The sequence below is a fragment of the Lutra lutra genome, chromosome 12, assembly GCF_902655055.1.
Source record: "Lutra lutra chromosome 12, mLutLut1.2, whole genome shotgun sequence".
NCBI lineage: Eukaryota > Metazoa > Chordata > Mammalia > Carnivora > Mustelidae > Lutra > Lutra lutra.
Window position 1 is genome coordinate 4516363 of NC_062289.1, and position 23742 is coordinate 4540104.

Genomic DNA, 23742 nt, shown 5'->3' on the forward strand with positions numbered 1-23742 from the left:
ACAGTTTCAAATATGAATTCCCTCAAATATCTCCTTTTTTCCTGAACTCCTAAAGTCATGTAATTCTTATGATACTTAGTTTAGTATTATATTGCCAACCACTGTTACCTGATTTTTTAAAAATATGTAATAAATATCCTCTCCTGTCAGGCTCAATGGGACATATGAATTTGAGTCAAGACACCTAAGACTAGGTGAAGGAAGTATAATGTAGCAGAAAGAACAGAGTCAAAAGAAATCTCTTAAATCCTAAATCACTTTCTTAATACCTTTACGACCTAGAGCAAGTTACTTAGCCTCTGTCCCAGCTCAGTTACTTAAGGGGAATGAAAGTGTAAAAGATAAACTGGAAAAAAGAGGAATGGTGAACATCCCCCCTCCCCACCCCGCACCAGACCTATACCCAACACTGGATTTTGATAAAAGGAAGTCTCAATCCCAGTATCTTTTAGTCCATATGGGGAACAAGGATAAATAAGGCAAAACCTAGACTCTCAAAAGAGATCACAACTTAGTAGGAACATAGACATGTACGGAACTAATTTTTACAACTAATTTTAATGGGTAAAATGCCATATCAAAAATTTAGGTAAAGTGAGGTTTGGAGGGGCTGACAGTCGATTATAATTTAGGCAATCAATTTAAATGAAAAGAGTGTACACTGAGTATATAATGTTGAGTAGAAGAGAGGATTACATCTTTTCCATTTTGGGTGTTTATTTCCACGTTGAGAAAGCTTTAACACATACTCCTGATGTCTCTCTGTCCATTCATTTTTCCCCAGGGCAGATCAGGTGACTTATCTGGTTGATAAAACCGGAACAATTCCTTCTTCTTCCTCTTGGGGACTGGCCTGTTAGCAGAAGGTAGTGTACTACATTCTGTCATATGGGGAATGGTGCCTGATCTCCCAAGGGAGCCTGGGAGTCTCCATTACTCCCACAAGTAGGAGGGGAATCTGCCTAATTCTAGGGTTCAGATAGGACACATTCTCTAATAACTGTTTTTTTTTTTTCAATAATAAATAGCGTGACCAAATATCTATTAAAATAAATAAAATGGAGACCAAACTTGAAAATTCCTTAAGCAGACAAACCCAGTTAAGCAACATAAAACCTAATCTAGCTCATTCTATAACACAACTGAAATTTAACTTCAATTATTTCTTGTAAATGCCTCTAAAAATCATAAATAAAACTTAAATTGTTTTCCAAAACAGAGTAAGATAACCACTTTTAACCAATCCCCTGTCATTTGGAAAACACCATTACTGTAACCAATCATTATGAAGATAAAATACCCTCTACATTTCCATTATAGAAGCTATCCTGCAACAATACCCTTCTGAGTCTCATTACACTGTTAGTTTGAAGACTCTTGGTTCACAAACTATTCTTTTATGTATAATGAATTTAATAAATTTAATTTTAGTTGCTTTGATTTTATTTTTAACATACCCCAATTCATATATGTTGGATCAGTATCTCCTTAGGTTAGTGTCCCTTTCACTCTCAAAAGTATCCATTTGGGACCATAAATTACATTCTCATCCTAGTAATAAAGACAGTATTCTGATCTCTATATGTCTTATTCTTCTTTTCAATCTCTAATTGATTCAAAACTCAGATACACAAAGCACAAGTCTCATCTGTAGAAAACTCAAAGGGCAGTAAGATATGACATTAGTCTTTAAGAGGCTTATTATGAAGTAAATTGGGGATATAAAATGAGTACAATTCTAAACATACAATGTTTTATGTTGTATGTGAGCATGGTGCAGAATAGAAGAAAGGTTCAAAAGAGGCTGGGAGGTCACAGTGGGTCCAAGCCTTGGAAAGGTTCCTCATCAGTACAAGATATTCATGTCATGAGACCCATTCCACTTGTTTTTATGCAGGTCATTTTCCCTACTGGCTTACACAATTCCGGAGGGCCAGACAGTAGATCCTATTTATTTTTGACTTGTCTCTTGCCTCAACATAGCAGGTAATCAAAGAATTAAAGGTAAAGAGAAATATGAATGGAATAGCACTGGAGCTGGCCCTTAAAGGATGGGCAGGATGAATAGCTAATAAAAGGGTCACTCTAAGCAAAGGAGGAGTCATCTGCCTCATATGGACACTACTGAAATTTGTGTCTTTGCTGGGGTGGAGATGGGGTTGCTGTCCTGTGACTGTAGGACTTTTTAGCAACATCCCTAGCCTCAAACCATTAAATGCCCCTCTCCCTTTGTCATAACCAAATTTTTCTTCAGACATTACCAAATGGCTCATGGGGAACAAAGTCATTCATTTCCTTCTCTACCCCCCTCCACTGAGAACCACTGTCACAGAAGAAGGAAAATAATATTTATTGAGTTACTATTGATGTTTAAGTTTCTATGCTGAGTGCTATGGGAATTAGTAAAAGACATATCCTTCTAAGAAGGCAAACAGTGTTACATATATTTTTTTTACAAGTATAAAAAATGCTAGCAGAATGCTAATGAGGGGATATTACATTTAGTATGAACTGAAACAGTGTTTTTAATATTTGGAGATGAGAAAAGAGGCAAGAAGTGAGTGCTGAGGCAGCACAGGTTTGTGGAGAGTCTCCACCGCCATCTAAAAAGATTTTTGAGCAAGAGAATGATATGATTAAATCTGTGTCAGGGGCCTTGGGTAGCTCAGTTGGCTAAGTATCTGCCTTTGGCTTAGGTCATGATCTTGGGGTACTGTGATGGAGCTCAGAGTCAGGGTCCCTGCTCAGTGGGGAGTCTGCTTCTCCCTCTCCCTCTGCCCCTCCCCTCTGCTCATGCTCTGTCTCTTTCAAATAAATACAACCTTTTAAAAAAAATTTTAAAAATCTGTGTTAAACTGACAATGTTTTCTTTGAGTAAACAGATTTAGAACAATTTCAACATATCAAGCATTTAATAATATGGATTTTGATAATAAAAAACTCATCACTTGTTAAAAATTAAAACCTACTAGTATGTTGGTAATAAAGCATATAGTAAATATAGCAAAGTTAATTATAGAAATAAAAATACATGGTACCTCAGGTAATGGCAGTCTGATTGTGTAAGCTTCTATACTTAGACAAACTTGAGTTTCGCTTACATTGATGTCTAATACTGAAAATAAAATATTTAACTGTGAATTTTCTGGAATTACTACTGCACTTTATTAAGCTAAATATTTTAATAAAACGTAACTTTAAGTTAATTTATTCACATTAGAAACTCAATTAAGAATATGTAATTTTTCCTCACATGGTAAAATCCAAAAAAAATCACCCAGTAATGTTTGAGAGTCTGCAAATGAGAAAGAGGCCTGAAACAAAACGGAAATATGGGCATGTATGTGTTGGGGAGGTCACAGGGCAGGGTTACGATAAGAACAATGAGACATCCCACAGTTAGAAAAATTCAACAAGTAATTTTACAAGCCTGATTTCTATTACGTGTGAAAAATGGACATTGTCTTCTTAAAGTGGGAGAGGTGCCATGCCCAGCTCCTAACTTTATAGTCTTTTCCTAACAAATGCCCATCAATAAACCAGTAGATAGAATACAGATCTCATAGAGCGCCACGGCTCCTACCTTGATTTCTCATAATTAGAATTACTTATATAAGTCAGATAGTGGTCATCTTGGGAAAAGGTAGTACCTGAAAGAAAGCATGAGGGGATTCCTGGGGTACTGGTAATGTTCTTCTTGATTTGAGAACTGGTTATGAGGATATGTTCAGTCTGTGAAAATCCAATGAGCTGTATACACTTATAATTTATCAATTCTGCTATAAATATTATATTTGGCAAAACTAAAAGAAAAGTTCTAACACAAGAGTGAAGAATTTTGCTCTTCTCAACTTTTATCTTTAACCTCTGACATCTATAGTCTCTTGACAGTGTCTGAGGATGAAACTGAATTTCTGTAATGAACCCATTTGCCTGGAGCAAGAGCACAGTGACTGTCATGTCCAGTTTAAACATAAAACTAGAGGAAGGAGGGCAAATAAGCTTCAGCCTGAAAGTCAACTCAAATTAAATAGTTGTGGATTATAAGTGGTAGCTCAGGATTTAAGGCTATGCCCAAATTGCGGTGAAAGCTAGCATTACTGATTAATGTCTACTGGGGCTTAGGATTTCCACCTGTCTGCTATCTGTGGATACTGTTTAGGAACAGGTCTACTTGAACAGCCATGCTTATCAATGAAAGAATTAGACCATACTATAAAGTGTGTATTTTAGATCATCTTTGTCTCTTTAGACAATCTTTTTTTCTCCTTTAAGGAAAAGAACTATGTTCTCATAAGAAATACATCTTTTACTTACAACAGTACTAAAGAATTTTCAATGATATGACTCTGCAAACTATACATTACAAATGCTTGCAGAATTTAACTTCTTCAGAGTAATAATTTGAATTAAGTAGGGATACTAAAAATATAGAATTTATTCCAATTAAGAGAAGTCATTTTTTTTCTTTTATAAATAAGAACATATACTGTGGCCCAGAGAGGATGTCCTGGATAAAATTATGATTATAATAATACATGATTATATTCTCATAATCATCAAAATTATAACAACCCACCAATATGTAACATTGTTTTCTTTAATGACTGTTAACCATATTAACGTTTTATCTATTTATTTACTCATTTTTACTTACCAACAGCACTTTGCTTTCCCATCTGAGAAAGAAATTCTCTTCCTTAAAAAATTATAAGATAGTCAATATTATTATAACTTATAAATCATGCTTAATAAATATAACCTTTTATGTTTAATTATCAAAGCCAAGGAAAATACCTTAAAATGCAGTTTTACACAAAGGAATAACCTAAAGACAGTTCAGAGAAAAAATATAACCATTCGAAAATTATCTTTTCAATTAAAAGGACAAATACCCAATTCTTCCTTCTAACATTTATTTCCTGGCATCAAATTCTTAGAAAATGGTCAGACCTCAAAACAAAATCCAGAATAGCCTTTTGGTTCCAACAGGTTTTGGTAATTTGTATTCAATATATTCTAATGCACCATAACTTATATTTATTCCTTTCTAAATATCAAGTATTATATAATGTTAAAAAATTCTTTGAAAAAACATCAGCAGGCCTCTCGATATCATCCTAGGTAAGAAGATGACATTTATGTTGTTGTGGACTTGCCTGAGAAGGCTTAGCGGTGGCTATACTTTAAAAACTATTCCCTAAAAATAATATATCCTGAAATTTAACAGATGCACAGAATAGAAGTAATCTAATTCAGAAACCCCCAATGACTGAAAGAGATATAGTCACCTTGCACCAAGAGATGGCCAGTTTTATTCCAGGCTGGAGCAAGTCTAGCTGTGAGTGAATATGAAAGGCAGTTTTGAAGAATTACAGGAATTACTCCTTGTGGAGCCTCTACCTAAACATATTAAGGAACAAAGCATAGGCAAATTTATAGCAGTTGGTATGTCCTATAAACTCAAGGAAAATGTGTATTTAGATCACCATCCAAAAACACGGGTTATTTTGGATATGAGTTATAGTCATCACTACAGCTAATCTTTTCTGGTTCTAAAGTTAATTAGTGTTAAAACATAGTCACTTTGAAACCATGAAGACTATCATGCTACAATGGCAGTCTTCTTCCTCCTTATCCTGGCCCAATAAGCCTAAGTTTTAGAGCTCCCGTGCTAGGACCCTACACTATACTTCGTATTCAGCTCTGCAAAGAACTGTATTATGGTTTTCATTGTTGTTCACTCTAGTTCAACATCAGAAAACAATTACTTACATGAGCACACATGAAACCAGCAGACTATCTCTACCTGTAGAGTATTTTTTAAAATCAAGACTTTAACTTCTGACTAATAAAAAGTAATAGGATCCAGATTTATCCTCCCACTTTGGGTAACTAAGCAATAACTGAGCAAGTTACATGAAACAGTGATTCACAAGACACTGGACATCTAACAAGAAGTAATAGCAATCCTTAAGAGAAGGGAAACCTATAATTAGACCCCAATATATCGATTAAATAGGGTTTTTAGGCTGTGGTGCAGGGAGGCAGAACCCTGGAAAACCTAGTGGACTACTTTAGTTGACAGGATAGCTGAGAGTCCAGGAGGACTAGGGAGCTAGTTTTGGGGGCAAAACATTATAGAGGGGAGGGAGCTGCACAGAGAGCAAACTCTGAGATCAGTAGAGTCCCTCTTGAGTCATCAGCTGAGTATGGATTAGCCACACACATATAAGAAAAAATACAGAGCTAGGAAAAAAACCAAGGTTTTCTTCTATACAAATATCCTTGTATAAATAAGGACTATATAAATATAGTCCAAAAGAAAATGCAGCCATTGCCACTCTTAGTAATATATGCAGAAAAAATGAGAGAGCCAAGGAGAACTGTTTTCCAATATCATTCACCCCTCATTTTTGTACTATTTTAGTTTCTGGTGAATTTTCCCAGGATAACTACTTTGCTGGCAGTGAAGAAGACAAATCTGTTCAATCTGTTTCATAGATATTTTAATTAAGGATGCCCTCTACCAATAGGAGTTCAGGCAGCAGGATGAAGCCAACCTGTAACACTAACCTCAAACATGAACCCAAGGTCTCAGGCCTAAATGCCTGAACGAACCCCATAAACTATCAGGATCTTTCTTAGAAAGCCGAATGGCTTTCTCCTTGATTCTGTACTGACCTTTCTGCTTGGAAGGAGGTATTAACCCAGATACAGTAGAATGTATCAACATACATTCAGCCTTGGTGTACAAGGAGGAGATGTAGAGCAATTCTGTCATCAATAACTATCCTGATTCATGACCTGGAGGCCTTTCAGGACAAAGATGGTGTCACTGACCATTGCAGCTAAAGTCAGTGCCAAATTTTGTACCATGTTTTCTCAATAATTCATACAACAGGTAGAAAATAAGAAAAATATAGTAGCTTAATAACACTATCAACCGCTGTGACCCAATTAACATTTCTAGACTACCTGACACAGCAGCAGAATACACATTGTTTTAAAGTAGACAAGGAATATTTACTAAGGAAGACCATATTCTGAGCCATAAAACAAGTCTCAATAAATTTTTAAAAGTTCAAGCTATATAAAACATGTTCTCTAGTCACAATCAAATTAGAAAACAATAGAAGGATCCTTGGAAAATCCCTGGATATGTGGAAACTACATAATATACTTCTAACTAACCCACAGTTCGAAGAGGAAATCAAAGGGATATTAGAAAGTATTCTGAACTGAAAAAGATCAAAACAAAACACATACGTAGGAGGAAATTTAGAGCACTAAATGTCTCTATATTAGAAAGGAATGTTCTCTAATCAATGACCTCAGTTTCCACCTTAAGAAACTAAAAAAAGAAGAGCAAAATAAACCCAAAGTAAGCATAAGAAAGTAAATAATAAAAACGAAAAGAAAAACAATGAGATACAAAATAGTAAGACAACAGAGAAAATCTACCAAACCAAAATCTTGTTTTTTGCGATCAGTAAGCTTGCTAAGCCTCTAGTAAGACTGATTAGGGAGGAAAAAGAAAGACAAGACACATTACCATTATCAGGAATGAGACAGGTGACATAACTACAGACTCTACAGCAAAGGAAATTAAGAGTATAAGCAACTTTATGTCAATAAATTTAACAAGTTAGGTGAAATGGACAAATTCCTTGAAATAGATAATTTTAATAGTACTATAATCTATTAAAGATATTGAAATTGTAGTCAAAAACCTTCCCACAAGGAAAATGCCAGGCCCAGATAATTTGGTGAATTTTACTAAGTTTTTATGGAAGAAATAAAAATTCTATACAAACTCTAAAAACTAAAAAGGCGGTTCTTTCACAGAAAGCAATATCATATGAGAAAGACATTTTAATTTTTGTTTGCTGACAAAAAAATTGAATACATAATCAATATAAATAGTATTTGGAATTATTAAACTTCTAAAAACTTACTTTAGCTCCATATTTTTCAATACAGGCATTAAGTTTCCCAGCTTTATAAAATGTTATCTATAACAATAAAACAACAAAAAAATCCACATTTATAAAAATTACTTAACACAAATACATTGTTAAATAATGTGGTACATAATGAATTTAAACATTCTACAGCAGCTGACCCATCATCAGGTTATCATCCTAACAGCTTGTATGCCTTGGAGAAGCAAGTGATAATCGTTCTCTCCCTAAAAAAGAACATGTGGGTACATTCTCAAAATGAAGAAAAGACTACCTGAAAGTGACATGAACCTAGAAAAGGAAAAGGCTAATAAATTTCATATAATATCTAACACCTTTCTTAATAAGTTTCTAGGCATGGATAAGGAAAATGGACACAAATGTGAACTCAAAAGAGAGTTCAAAAGGCCAAAGTGTTTCAACTAACTAATGAAAGAAATAGAAATCAAAGAAGGTAGAGGCGCCTGAGTGGCTCAGTGGGTTAAAGCCTCTGCCTTTGGCTCAGGTCATGATCCCAGGGTCCTGGAATCGAGCCCCACATCGGGCTCTCTGCTGAGCAGGGAACCTGCTTCCTCCTCTCTCTCTGCCGTTCTCTCTGCCTACTTGTGATCTTTGTCTGTCAAATAAATAAATAAAATCTTTAAAAAAATTAAAGAAAAAAGAAATCAAAGAAGGTATTATTTTTAACCTAACAGATTGGCAGATGTGTAAAGGTTGTTAATATCTAGTGTTCATGAGAATGTGGAAATACTGTCTCTCTCAATATACTATTAAGATGCCATCTAGTACAAGCTTTTCAGAGAACAGCATTACTTAGATTTCAGTTTAAAATGTACTGCAATTGCACTTCTAGAAAGTTAACCCACAGAAACTACCAAATAAAGACTATATAATTTCAATGATGCTTTCTGAATTGTTGTAGAAGTACCACTAGAAATTCAAATGTGCATTAGAAAATATTAACTAAATTATTATACACCCATACAATGAAATATTAGACAGCCTTAATAATGGATAAGATGTATGTACTGAAACAGAACAACATCCAAGAGAGGATGTTCAAGGAGAAATGAAAGTTTCAAAATAGTATGTATAAAAATCCAATTTTCTACTTTAAATATTTTCAAAAAACTTATGGTATGTAATATCTTTGTAAGAAAGCAAAACACATTTTTAGATGGCTACTTTTCATTTAATATTCTTGCTAAGATTAGGATGCTTGAATTTACAAGAACTCTGAAACAATGTTCCCCCTGTTCCATAAAGATTTGCAGGTAGAGAGGAACACAAGTAAGAGGTAGTAGTGCTTACTTGTCCATCAACAGCTTATCTTTCTTAAAAATGATATAAAAAATGAGAAAATAAAAGATGAATATGTAACGATATAACTTAGAAGAAAAATAAAGGAACTAAAGATTTTTTGATGGCTTGTTAGTATTAATAAATGTTCATTTCCCTGATTCTGAAGAACTAAAATCTCAGAATATGAGGATTTTCAGAAAGATTTTTGATAAAAATCTGAGGATAATATAATTTTTATAAAGATTTTTGGCTTTTCATTATCATTTCCAGTGACATACAGCACTGGGAAATAAGTTTCTTACTGTAGTTTTATTATGTGTAAATTTTAAAAAATTTTTAAAGACTATTTATTTGTCAGAAAAAGAAAACACATGCAGGGGCAGGAGGAGCAGTGGGCAACTGGAGAAGCAGGTTCCCTGCTGAGCAAGGAGCCCAGTGTGAGACTGGGATTCCAGGACCCTAGGATCATGACCTGGACCAAAGGTAGAGGCTTAACTGACTGAGCCAGCCATCCCTAAAAATTTTGTTTTAAATAAAATTTCAAATTAAAAATAAAAACTGTTGGGAAGTCTGGGTGGTTCAGTCAGTTAAGCATTGCCTTCAGTTCAGATCATGATCCCAGAGTCCCAGAATCAAGCCCCATGTTGGGCTGTTTGCTTGGTAAGGAGTCTGCTTCTCCTTTTCCCTGTGTGTGTGCATGCAAGCATGAGCACAATCTCTCTCTCTTAAACAGATAAACAAATATTGGGGGGGGGGAGAAGAAATATCAAGTTTAACATAAATAAATAAACTGTTGATCTAAGTTCTTTAAAACAATTGGAGATGTATTGGAATAGGAAATTTCTTCCTTTATATTAAATAGAATTCTAAAGAATAAAATTTTAAAAAAAGATTAAGGCCATGCTCTTAAAATTATGTTATATTTTATTCATTAATAGTCTTTATTTTAGCACTTGTGACAAACTAAATATTAAATTAGAACCACAAAAATGAATATTAAACATCAGGTATACCGAAGTTAAAGTCTATAAATAGTTCAATCAAACTATAACACGGTAATTTGGTTTCATAAACCACCTTCAATTTGAGCTAAAATTAATACCTGAATTATTGCTTATCAATATTGCTCCCAATAATTAGTAATAACACTTCATAAAATTTTAAAATACTAACCGCCATCACTACCCAAATTTGGCTTAATGTTCCAGGCACAGGTGATGTAAGAATATCTTGATGCAAAAACAGCAACTGCCTGTAGAGATGAAACATAAAATTTTAAGTGGACTTGCCTTCTGATTTTACTTATCAGAACATTTTGAAAATTGCTTAGTTCAGAAGTTTACATTTTTCCTAGGGAAGGATTGTGTTATAAAGACTTCTGTATCTCTCCCCACACTTAACATGTTAACTTGAACATTTAGCCACTCAGCCAAGATTTAAGAATGTTATAAGCTTTCAGATATTGATATGAATATTGTCTTTGCATCTGATTTTCCCAATCTCTTTCATCCATGAACCTAGATTTCTCATTTAAAACTCCATTTCTGTCCAAAGAGAGACTTGAAGATATCTTAATGTTAAGAATCCAGTTCTTCTAACTCCTGCTTTCCTTTTTTAAGTGGTAGTCAGGAGGCAAGAGTCTAAAGATTTATCTATCAGTGATATTATCAACTACTTAAATGTTAGAACTACTAACTAGATGCTTTTCCTTCAAAAAAGAAGTTTTTTCCAAGCCTAAATGAAGTAGGTAGTGGTTTCATTTTAGTATTCAACAGCCAAATGAACTCACAACAAAAATCACAATTCAAATTATCATCAAGAATTTTGTTTCAAAGATCAGGAAAAGGTGGATAAAACACATGAAAAATTTCAAAATTAGTATCAAGGAAACAAACTTTAAAAAAATAAGAGTGTGTAGTGGGGAGGGGTTACCTCAAAAAGTTAGATGGGCACTTCTGTTTCTGTTAAGACCCTGGTGCAGAACCAGATGCAGCAGATAATTGGTTTTGCAAGGCCTGCCTTTGTTTGACATAGCTAAGCCAACACTGCCTATAATGAATCAAGACACCTCACTCTGTGGGCATGGCCATCTTCAATTTGAGGGTAAACAGGAGAAAAATCTCAGGTTTCCCACCCATTTGTTTCTTAAAGGAGTCACAGGTAAATGTCCAGTAAGTATCAAATTATACCTTAGCACAAAGGGTACAGGCTCCTGGATGTACTTTACTGGGAAACTATACAATGGGGAGAAGAAAACTTTTGTAAATGAGAGCAAAATGGGAGGACACCCCCAAGAGCATCTTCTTTATTTCTGGCTCCTAGCAATCTTGTGTTTGTTCCTCTCCAAGAAATTCAGTTACAGATATTATCTGTATTCTAAGAGTCCTTCTTTGTCTGACTCAAACAATTTAAGGGACTAATAAATGGTGGGTTCTTAGCAATCATGGAGTTATACTTTAGGCTTCAATCAATCTTGGGTCAGTCATTTCAAAATAGTTCTTGGAGAAATACTCTACAGAAATTATCTTATGTTGACCTGCAAATTAAGAAACTGCATTAATCTAAAATGCTTATAGGGACGCCTGGGTGGCTCAGTTGGTTAAGCGGCTGCCTTCGGCTCAGGTCATGATCCCAGCGTCCTGGGATCGAGTCCCACATCGGGCTCCTTGCTCAGCGGGGAGCCTGCTTCTCCCTCTGCCTCTGCCTACCACTCTGTCTGCCTGTGCTCATGCTCGCTCCCTCTCTCTCTCTCTCTCTCTTTCTAACAAATAAATAAATAAAATCTTTAAAAAAAAAAAATGCTTATAGTATCTCCTAAAGTGTTCATAAACACCAGGTACTCTGTAAATATTTATTAATTTCTACCTCTAAGTTTTTGAGAATCTAATTTATCAACATCCATAAAAAATTTAAAAAGATCACACGAGAAGTCACAAATATAAAAATTCAATAATGTGACACTCAATCACAGATATTTTAAGTCCTTCCCTAAATGTAATCCAATCTATCTCGTCAGAACAAAACTGAATTCCTTTATTTAAAGTTATATACACAGATTAAATAAAAGAGTATTTTGTTTTAAAGGAGATACTTCCGAAACAGCTCTAACAGGTCTCAAAACATTTAGAAAGCCTTACTTATAAAATGATTTTTTACCTGCACATCTTCATTTGTGTACTTCTAATCTCAGTGTCAGCCACTTCATTACTCAATATTATCCTGACAGCACAGAGTTCGTGTAAATCTGGAGATGTGATGAAGAACAGTGATTGCTGCCCAGAATCACTCATATTTTCCTGTTGACTGAATGTCTCAGCTCTGTCAGGCCTTTAAAAATAAACAAACAGCAATAAAATAGCAGTGAACTATCTTATCAAAGGGTTTTAATATGAACCCATCACAGAATATTTGATGTTGTATTGGAATAAGGCAATAAAAGCAAATTAGCAGATTTTAGCATTTAAATATCATTACCATTTTACCCTTAAGAATTGTTTATCCTGGGTGGCTCAGCTGGTTGAGCAACTGTCTCTTAAGTTTGGCTCAGATCATGATCTCAGGGTTGTGAGACTGAGCTCAAGCCTGGCTCCACACTCAATGGGAGTCTGCTTGAGGTGCTCTCTCCCTCTGCCCCTCTCTCCCACGCACACACACTCTCTCTCAATAAATAAAATCTTTAACCTGCTAGAACTTGTTACAAACATCATTAAGATGTAATACAAATAACCTCCAATTCACCTTTTTATATTATCAATTTCAATGGTTTTTAGTATCACAGTATCACGATACATACTAGAAAATTTTCATTATTCCAAAAAGATAATATAGAATTACAAGGCTGAAGTTCTACACCATAAGTAAAATAACTTGAGTATAGCAACACAAAAATGAGCTACTGTTTATTAAATGCCTACTCTGATCTAGATACTAGATATATTTGTATTCCATTGTCTTCATTTAAGAAAGTTAAAGTTCCTGGCTATTCTTAAGTTTCATTTTGTTTTCAGAAAAAAAGTATCTCCTATGACAGTAAAAATTTTTTGAAAATCTAAATGTATAGTGAAGTCTTCTGTTGCTTCAGGTTATCTTTTAAGCATTTCAAGTTTGAATATATTTTTCATCTTTTTACACGAAAAGAAGTATTTACTAAGATGTCTAATTTTTGTTATCCAGTTTCCTTTTCCACAATTACTTAGCTTTAAAACTTCTATTTGGGACGAGTTTCACAGTTGGTAATTCACAGAGCATACCTCCGAAGTCTGTCCTGGGCATTAGAGAAAACTGGCATGTGCCAGTGGCGGAGTTAAGCTCAGCTTCTCTCACATGCACACACACAGCAGGGGGAGGTAACAGATTCTAACACTTCCGATCTTTAAACAACACATTTTCTCCCTTTAAGAAGAAACGTAACCACGTATCAGCCCAGCCCGGAAATCGGGAATACGACCAGTCTTACGCATGATCTCAGGAACCACAAGTGTTGTGGTCTAAGGCGATGGCGACAGTGCCCTTCTGGCTGGCTCCCATGCAGCTTCCTCATTCAGGAAGGAGTGTTTCAAAGTTTCGTCTCTAGAGGGTCACTTGGTTGTCTTACGGGAACTACTCTTAGGTTAACACAAATTCCCACACGTTGTTAATGACCTCATCAATGGGATTTCCCATAGCGTTAAAAGTAGAAACTGTCCTTCCTTCCGCTTTCCTGCTCTATTTTAACGTTTACTGTTATGAAAAGGTTTTTTAAAAAGTACAAGTTCCAAGGCAAAGACAACCTCCTTAGCAATTTCGCCTAAAACCCACTTTCTCTGAAGCGCTGTGATAAAGGGCATCAAAGCGCACCCGGCAGAGCATAAAGCGAACAGCTCGCGACGGCGCGGCCGAGCACACGCTGCGCGTGCCCGGAAGAACCCAGGTCAGAGCCGCAGGCCCGCGTCCGCGGCCCAGTTTCACGTCTGACCTATTTTCCCCTAAGATGAGTCTTGCGGATTTTAACACCTTCCCGCGGAGGAGGCGCCGCGAAGTTGCGCCGGCCTTCGGCGGCGGCGGTCAGAGAGCCGCGCGGGAGCACCAGGGCCCCGCTGAGGAGCACTCCGGCAACGGTTCCCGTTCTTCGGCGCTACCGTGGGCGCGTTCTGAGCTCAGGAGCGGTAAACGGGCAGCGCTCAGAGCATGTCCCCCTCCCCCGGGTTGCCCCCGAAGCCGCGCAGAGCGCTGCACGCCTCAGCCTCAGCCCCTGATGCGGTGCCGGCGACACGTGCGGTCAGCAAGCCACAGGGGCCGGCAGGGGCCCCGTAACCTACCCCGCCCCCCGCGGGCCTCGTGTTCTCCCGGCGGGGACGGCCGGCGCAGAAAGCCCCTTCCAGGTCTTTCTTCAGCTTGACGACGCTGCCTGAGCGCGGCCTCCAGGAGTTAGCCCGGCGCGCTGGAGTCCGGGCCGCGTCCCACCCTACGCGCCAGCAGCACCGCCCTGCAGAGATGCGCTGCGCTTCTGGGGTGCTGGGACGGGGCCCCCCGCCGACGCTCCCTGCCGGTCACAGAGAACCAGCAGCGCCTTCAGAGCCGTCGCCTTGTGAAGCGAACCCACAGGCCTTCACACTGGCGTGAGAAAGGGGTGCAGCGGATGGCAGGGTCCCCAAGGGCCTCCGTGCTGCCTCTCTGCATCCCTCACGCTGACATCTCCCCAGGGACGTTTGCCCTTTGCTCTGAGGGCTCGAACTCCTCACCTGCCGCCTCCGCGATCTTCTCCTGGCTCTTGGCTGTACTCCCAGCACGCCCCGCGCGCCCTCCCTGCGGGCCATGCGCTCCAGCACGCCCCCGCGCCACGTGCTCCCAGCATGCTACGCGCTCCTCAGGCGCTCTCCCGCACACCCACGTTCCTCAGCCGCCTCCTTTGCGCTCTCCTGGAAGCTCTCGGAGGTGCACCCAGCACGCCCCACGCACCCTCCCAGCAGGCCCATTCGCCCCCAGCATGCCCTGTGCGCCTCGTACTCCCAGCGTGCCCCGCGCGCCTCATATGCTCTCTTGGGATACCCATACTCCTCAGCCGCCTCTTTTGCACTCCCTTCGCTGTTGTTGGCGCCGCTTCCTGCAAGCTCCACGCACGTGCGGTACGTGTGCTCTCCCAGCATGCCCCACATACCCCACCCCAACACGCCCCATGGGCCTCGTGCTTCCCCGGCATGCCTTGCGCACCTCAGCTCTTTCCGCCAACGCTGGTGACTGGTGACGCCGGCTCGCGTTCGTTTCGAGAAGAGCTGGGGTTGGCCCCAGCGGGAAAGCGGGATCCCGGGCGCAAGAGGCCTTCTAGCTGTGGAGGGAGAGGACAGTGTGTCTGCTGGGGAGCTGTAGGCGTTGGCCCGCTTTCAGGGCTCACCTAGGTAAGTGCGCCCTTTCCCTCCCATGAAGGGCCCTCGGAGTCTGAACCGTCCTGACTGGAAGGTTGTGCAGCGCTCTGTGGAGCAGCAGCTGGCGGCAAGCCCATCGCGGGCACCTCCTCCATTTGACGGGTATTTATGAGGCGCCTGCTGTGTGCCTGGAGCTTTTCTAGGAGTGCTGAGAAGGGACAGACCGGCACCGAGGGATGGACAGGAGCGGGAGGGGGAGCCTCCTAAGGAGGCCAGGGCGGTGTTTCAGGAGAGCAGTGGTGCGGCCTGAATCAGGGGAGGGCCGGGCAGGTGGGACTGGGTCAGGAACGTGCTTTGAATTACATCAAGTACATTTCAGACACGGATAGGCCTGGGGTCTCAGAGGAGCCAGGTAGAGCCCCAGGGTGTTTGTCTAAGGACTGGGAAGGACGGGGTTGCCATTGGCTGAGAAGGGGAAGGCCCAGGAGGAAGGAGGAGTGCGTTTGGGGATGAAGGCGAGGAGGGGTGCGGTTCCGGGCACGTGGGTGTTGGGAAGTGAAGAGGATTTGCGTGTAATAGTTTAAAACCACGCGGCCGGATCACCAAGAGGGAGTGTAGGAAGAACAGAAGCCCTTACGCGGGGGCCTGGGACACTCCAGGGTAAGTTCCTGGAGGTGAGGGGCGACCGCATAGGTCGAGGGCCGGGGTATTTTTATGCAGAGAAGAGCCATTTCTGAACCTCCTATTTCACCAGTCAGCGGAAGGTGTATTGTGAAGGGATGGGATCTGGTATTGTGTTGAACGTTTGGCCCACTGCAGTAGTTCACTTGTTTTGTGTTTGCAAGATAAGCTTTGGCCAAGAGGAGTGCGTTTAAGTATCTTCCTAACTCAGGAGGAAGTGCTCAGTACGCGTGTGGTTACTTATCGCCAGCCGGGAGGTCGTCGTAAGTGATTATCACAAGAGTGACCACCAAAATCAGCCTATGACCGATTGTAATGTTCTTTTGAAACAAATATACCAGCAAATAAGCTTTTGGTCCTTTTAAATTTTTTTTTTTTTTTTTTTTTTTTTTTTTTTTTTGCTTGTTTGAGAGAACGAGAGAGAAACTCCCCTGTGCCCAAGGCCTAGAGAGGGAAAGCAAGACTCCCTGCTGAATGTGGAGCTGAAGGCGGGGCTAGATCTCTTGACCCTGAAATCATGACCTGAGCCAAAATCAAGAGTCCTTCAGTTAATGGATTGAGGCACACCTATCCTAAACTTTTGTGGTCTGGTTTTATGTCAGCAGTCATTGGAATTATTAAAAACAAATCTTTGAAGACAGGAAGGTCTCTATCTTACCTGGCATATGCACATAGGAAGAAAAAAATTGCATTAGGACAAGGTGAAAAATAAATACAGATTCAGTTTAAATAAATGTATATGTTCACTAGCTTTTTTTATCTGTTTAAGTACAGGTAAAGTCTAGTGTTTTTCATTTGTAAAGCACACCTGTCAGCACTTCGTGTTCTTAGTACCTCTGTTATTGAACTTATGGTCTCTGGCTTCAACAATTTCAACAAGGCAGAGTTAAAGATTTGCAATTTTCAGATACGCCCACATCACCAAACACCCAAGTACTAAATGTCCAGTTCTAGTCCATTAAAATGAAACGTTGCCTTATGGAACAAAATAGATAAATCTTTTTAAAATGTGAATAAATCATAAGTAGATAATTTTATGGTTTTTTGAAAAATACTGTCATTGTTTATCAACCAGTCAGACCTAAAAGTAGAATATTACCTGCATCTCCAGCATTCCTTCGTTTCCTCTCCCAGACACTTCCCCACTTACCCCAAGGTAATCACTGTTTCGACTGCTAATGTCATAAGTTAATCTTGCTTCTTTTGAAAACTTATTATATTAATGGAAGCATACAACATGAATTCTTTTGTGTCTCGCTTTTTTTTTTGTAAACGTGATTGTGAAATCCATATTATTGAGGGTAGCAGTATCTTATTCATCTTCATTACTGGATAGAGTTCCATTGTGTATATAAACTTCAATTTGTCCTTTTTTTTTTTTTAAGATTTTTATTTATTTATTTGACAGAGAGAGAGATCACAAGTAGGCAGAGAGGCAGGCAGAGAGAGGGGGAAGCTGGCTCCCTGCCAAGCAGAGAGCCCGATCTGGGGCTTGATCCCAGGACCCTGAGATCATGACCTGAGCTGAAGGCAGAGGGTTAACCCACTGAGCCACCCAGGTGACCCCAATTTGTCCTTTCTGGGGTTAAATGGACAATTAGATTGCTGCCAGTTTGGGATTATTATGAAGAATGCAGTGAAGAGCATTTTTGTTCAGAAAAAAGTCAGAGAATGCTAAATAGTTGTATAATTCTATTTTTATAAAGCTCAGTAGTTCTCCAAGAAAATCTGAACAATAAATTGTTTCTTGATATATTTATACGTGCATAAATTTTTTTATAAGCAAGGAAACAATAAGCGCAATTCAGGATAATAATGAATGATTTTTAGGTGGCAGAAGGATGGGATGTAGGAGGAGCCCATAGTCCCCAAGTCAAGTAAAGCGTTCATTGATGCTCATTTATATTATTTTTCTTCAAAATATGTATGTGCATTCACTTATATGAACATTACATCATTGTTTTTAATTAATAAAACACAAAATGTCATAGTGCCAGAATTTTTATCTAGGGAAAAACTTTACTGAAGGATACATTTTGATGACAACCTTGTGGACATGCTTATTCAATTTACCAGGTATATGAGTCACTTATTGCTTTTCCTTTTATCTCACAGCCATTCAAGATGGGAAAGAATCTCTTAAAGATTCCACCCATGAAGGTCAAGGTTGTTGCATTATGTTAAATGACGTTTAAACTGAGCACACAAAGATTGGGCCATATTTTGTGGCTAGGCAGGTACCACGTTAAAATGAAGGTTATTTCTGAGAAAGATTACCTGGGGAAGAGTCAAATCTTTATTCAGAGCTGGAACTAGGATGCTAAGCTCCAGGTGGGGACTGAGGCTGTGTTCAGCATTCATCTTGACCTGGAATTTGAAGAGTTTGGATGTCTAAGAGCGTATTTGTGGTAGAGCATAATCAGCTGTCCTCAAACATAGGGAGACTGGGACCCTGTATGATTTGTCCCTAGTAAGGGTTCCCACTGGGTGTGTGCCTCATGGTCACAGGAGAATTGACAATCTAATGCACTGATTCAGTTGACATCACTGCTGCATTTATTAAAGATGAATCGACTCTCTCAGGCTCTAGCATCATTGTATGTGGTGGAAAATTATTTTTGCTTCCTTTAGCAAAGTTCATTTGAATATTCTGGCCCTGCTGTAAGAAAGCAAAGTGAGAGCTGTATCTTCATACTTAAGCCAGAGTGCCAAGGAGGAGAGTAGGGTGGTGGTGGGTGGCAGGGAGTGATATCAGCAATCAGTAAGAGAATTAGGGAAGTAAAGATATCCAGAGACTAATATTTACTTCTTTGTAGCATCAGCTTTAGAGGTCCGAAGTGATATTTTTATACAGATAAGTAACTGTTTCTGACACGGTGCTTCCAGCTTGCAAGAACTCCGCTGCCCTCTCCATCATTCGCATTGTACACTTAGGCACATGCACTGAGCACTTTGGATTGCTCCTAGGTGTGCACATTGTTCATTTTAAACTATTTTCATGCTATTGCTGCATTTAGCCTCTCTTTTTTTGTGTGTCCTAGCCTGGGAAATAAAGAAAACAGCTTTATCTTAATATATTCCTTGGGAAAAGTTAGAAAATTTGGCTAGTCCTCTTGCTAGTGACAGATAAATTAATCCACATTTTTCAGTATGGTTATAGTAAAATTGTGACATTTCCAAGTACTTAAATGCAATCTTCTATGTAAGTTTATACCCGTATTCATCCAAAAACATTTATTGAGCATACACTGAGTTCTGGGCACTCGGCTGAAGACACAGCTGTGACCAATTATCTCTGCCCTTGAGGAACTCTTGGCCCAGTGAGAAGGGCAGATGTGTAGACTGATGACTTAGTGAGTGTGTGATAATCAGAGAATCAAGGAATATTGAGTGGGCATTAGTGGGAGGGGAAGAGTGTGATCAGCACGTGCCTCCAGTGTTGACTACTAAGCTGAGTCAAAAAGGGCCCTGAGTTCTAGGGCAAGAAAAAGGAAGTGGGAGAAAGGAATGAAGAGAGTCCTCTGGTGAAAGGGGACTTGAACAAGTCTATGCAAGTAAGGATAGGATGCTGCGTCTCCAGTGACCGATCTCACTGTCGCTAGGCTAGGCTGTAGGTTTGAGCTGGAAATGACAAAAGATGGAGCAGGAATGAGGCAGATTTTGAATGATCTTGGATGTTCTGGTAAGGAATGGGAACTTTAGTTACTGGGAGACCTTGGAAAGTCTTAGGCAAGTAGTGATGTGATCAGATTTTAAGTTAGATTCATTATTCTATGGAAGATGGATGTGAGGAATTGAAGACTAGAAGGAGAACCTGTCAAGGTATTGTAAGCAGGTAGGCAGGTAATCATGAAAGGCAGATCTGGCAGAATGGTACTAGGGATAAAAGAGGAGAACACTCATTAGATATTTAAGAGGGAAAATCTCTGGGACTTGGTGATGAAATCAATTCTGAGGATGATTTGGATAATTTGCAAGCTTCTTACTTGGGAAATACACCATCAACTGTTTCAAAGAACTGTCTGGAACCCGAAATCCTTTACAAAGTTAAATAGGATACCTGGAATTTTCATTATGTATACCATTTTGCTCTTGTTCTGTTTATTTGTGCTAGAGACAAAAAGATTTTTTAAAAATATAATATTGCAGGGGCACCTAGATGGCTCAGTGGGTTAAGCCTCTGCCTTCAGCTCAGGTCATGATCTCGGGGTCCTGGGATCGAGCCCCACATCGGGCTCTCTGCTCACAGGGAGTCTGCTTCCCCCTCTGTTTCTCTCTGCCTGCCTCTCTGCCTATCTGTGATCTCTGTCTGTCAAATAAATAATGAAAAAAATATATAATATTGCAGCCATGTCCTACTATCAAACATTCTCCTTATTGCCTGCTTCTAAAGAAGGACATACAAGGAAAATGTGCCTAAGAATGTATTTACAATAAGATATATAATTGTTGTTTGAAGTTAGGAAAATTGCCCTACTTCAGCAATGAACTTCAGACATTTGATGAGCTTTGTGATCAGATAATACCCATTGCTCCCTCCTTCTCATTTCTGCTTCTGTAGTCCAATTGAATAGAGATTCTCGACTGACATTTGGTATTATACATGGATAGAAACAACCTCAAGCCATACGTACTTTATTTGAAAATGAATAAAAATGTAAAATATTTAGAAAATTTTGGAAATTATTGCTAATAGGAAATTATTTAGAAATCAACAAAATAGACTATATAGATGAGAAATTTAGACATTTTTTTGAAGGAGAAAGTTAAATTTTGCTAATATAGTATTTAAAAGGCCTGGATATAATGCAAATTATCTGTAGATATTTGAATTGGGAGTCCCATCTTTGTTGAAGGGCCCATTTGTTTGAGGGAACCAGTTCTCTATGGTTCTACCTGTATAATGGAGAATTTAACTATCAATGGGCAGGGAAAGGCTGTTGAAGCACATCTTCTGCATGATTGACAAAAGTAGAAAATGAATAAAAAATGTAATTATGTTTGCTTATTTTTGGCTTGTAGTGGAAAAGAAACTGCTTTTTACAGTACATTTTTACCCGAGGAACTTTAGAAGTGGTGTTGGTTTTCCAAATGTTTATAAAAATGTCTTTGCTGGAGGGGAAGTCAGGAGTTTATAAGTATTTGTGTTCTTTAATCTCTCAGGTTTGTTTCCAAATTTGCCTAGATTTACTTCACCTCGGAGCACCTGCCATATAGGATGTTTCCTCATACCAGTGTTTTAGAAAAAGGAAGCCTCGTAGAATAATAGTAGCAGCACTAGCTGAAATCTATTGAATGCTGTCTATGTGCCAGACCTTGTCCTAAGCATATTATAAGTGATATGCCTAGAATAGGTAACTGACAAGCTCATAGCTATGCATCTCTGAATAAATCATCACTAAACCAGGGGCAGGATCCAGATCACTAGTGCCAAAGTTTTGTTTTTAACCACTTCTGGATTTGGAACTGAGACTGAAATCTGGAACAATATTGATGGTGGATTATAGATATAGCCATGATCTTAAGAGACTCAGTGCTCTGCTAGAAGTCATGGGAAGATTTAGCTGTTCTAAGAACTGTTTAGGGAAGTAGTATAATCTGGTTTACTATTTTTAAAATATATAGGAGCATTATAACATGAAATGTAAACATTTGAAAAGAGAAAAAGTGTCAAGTCAATAATTTAAACTCCTGCTTGGAGCAACTAGAAAAAAGAAAAATAAATATAAGGTAAACAGATGGAACTAATACAGAAATTAATGAAGTTGAAAAAAAATAGAGAAAAACAAAAAGAAATCTGGCTCTTTGAAGAGATCAGTAAAACTGATAAACCTCTAGCAATGCTGACAACCAAAAAATGAGAGAAGTCACAAATTACTAATATCAGGAATTAAACATGGGATATCAATATAAATCTTACAGACATCAAAAGGTTAATAAAGGAGTATTATGAATGGATGAAATGGAACAATTCCTCAAAGAGTATGAAATACCACAACTCTCCCAGTATGAAACATAATTTGAATAGTCCTGTATCTGTTATGGAAATTAAATTCATGGTTTAACTTCCTGAAAAAGAAATCTGTAAGCACATATGGCTTCCTTGGAGAACTCTACCTATTCTACTTTTAAAGAATAATAAAACCAATTCTACAAACCTCTTCAGAAAAATAGAAAAATAGAGAATACTTTCCAATTCATTCTCTGAAGGCAGTGTTACTCTGATACCCAAACCAGATAAATACCATGCGTGAAAGAAAACCACACACCAATTTCTCCCACAAACACAGATTAAAAAAAAAAAATTCTTTAACAGAATATAATTTAGCAATAAACAAGTAGGGTGTATTCAAAAATGCAAGGCTGGTTCAATATATGAAGACCAGTGTAGTCCATCATCTGTAAAGGCTATTTAGAGAGCTTGGAAAAATGTTTCCTTTTCCATGATCATGCATTCCTATGGAGGAGGTAAGCAGTGAGGAAGGGAACTAACATTTATGAAGCTTCTAACATGGACGAGCTGTGTTGAGTCTCTAGGAGGATAACCTACATGTGTAACCTGCTATGTAGGTCCTTTTAGAATTCACTACCGTTGGTGAAAAGGAGCTTAATAGATGACTTGATAATATGCTGGGCTTTCTCCCCCCCCCCCCCCCCCCCGCCGACCCCCAAACATTTGCAAATCTTCCTCTGAGTGCTCTCTAAGCTGGGGAGTTGCTGTTCTGGAGTCCTAGTGCTGTTGATCCTTTGGGATTTATGTAAACAATATACCGTTGAGAAGAGACAGAGGGGACACTAACGCAAGTACTCGCCCAGTCAGTGTCAACAGCGCTGAAGCGCTGCAGAGCTTGAGGAGTAACTAGGACTTTCTTTGTACCGCACAAATAATTTCCCTGGGTTTTCTTCTTGTGAGAATTGGATACGCCTGGGAAGGGGAATGTCCAGCACAATTCCTGAGTGGCGATTCTGGGCAGCACACTGTTTCTCTGACGCAGAGTGATGGCACTGCGTGTTTTAAGTCCCCGAGGGCGGGACTCTCCCATCACGTTAACAGATTTTAATAGTTAACAGATTCGCAGCGGAGCGATTTGGTTACACAGTGACATCCAGGGCTGGCTAGTATGACCCGATTGCGAAACCGAGGCGAGGGTGGCGTGCGATAGCTAGCCCCCGCGGACCACCCTTGGACCGCGGCCCCACGCAGATGGGTGCCCTCCGTCCCCTGCCCCGCAGCTTTCTGCGCAGACGCGACGGAAGCCCCGCCCCAGCTCGCCACTCCCTCCGCGCGCTCCAATCACGGAGTCCTGAAGGGCACCTTCTGCAGCCAGTGCACGCTCGCGCGCTGGGCGGGGGCGCACTCGGGTTGGCGGACGGTGTCGGCCGAGGGCGGGCCCCTTGAGTGACATGCGCTCTGTCCACTCATCGAAGGCCGTGCGCCACCGCCCCCTCCGCGG

General features: G+C 39.4%; 1 protein-coding gene across 6 annotated transcripts in view; it reads right to left on the reverse strand.

Annotated features, from left to right (window-relative positions):
- C12H18orf63 (chromosome 12 C18orf63 homolog) overlaps positions 1–15045 on the reverse strand; it is a 30166-nt gene extending 15121 nt beyond the window's left edge. For 2 of the 6 annotated variants that reach the window (XM_047696247.1, XM_047696252.1), the window contains exons 1-7: positions 13517–13712; positions 12423–12593; positions 10440–10518; positions 7959–8015; positions 5292–5403; positions 4658–4699; positions 3039–3115 (exon numbers count right to left, since the gene is read on the reverse strand). In XM_047696247.1, coding sequence (XP_047552203.1) covers positions 3039–3115; positions 4658–4699; positions 5292–5403; positions 7959–8015; positions 10440–10518; positions 12423–12593; positions 13517–13554 — 576 coding nt within the window. In that variant the 5' untranslated portion in view covers positions 13555–13712. The other 4 variants (XM_047696249.1, XM_047696250.1, XM_047696251.1 and 1 more) reach the window with 4 other exon arrangements.
- Between the last annotated feature and the right edge of the window lie 8697 nt (positions 15046–23742).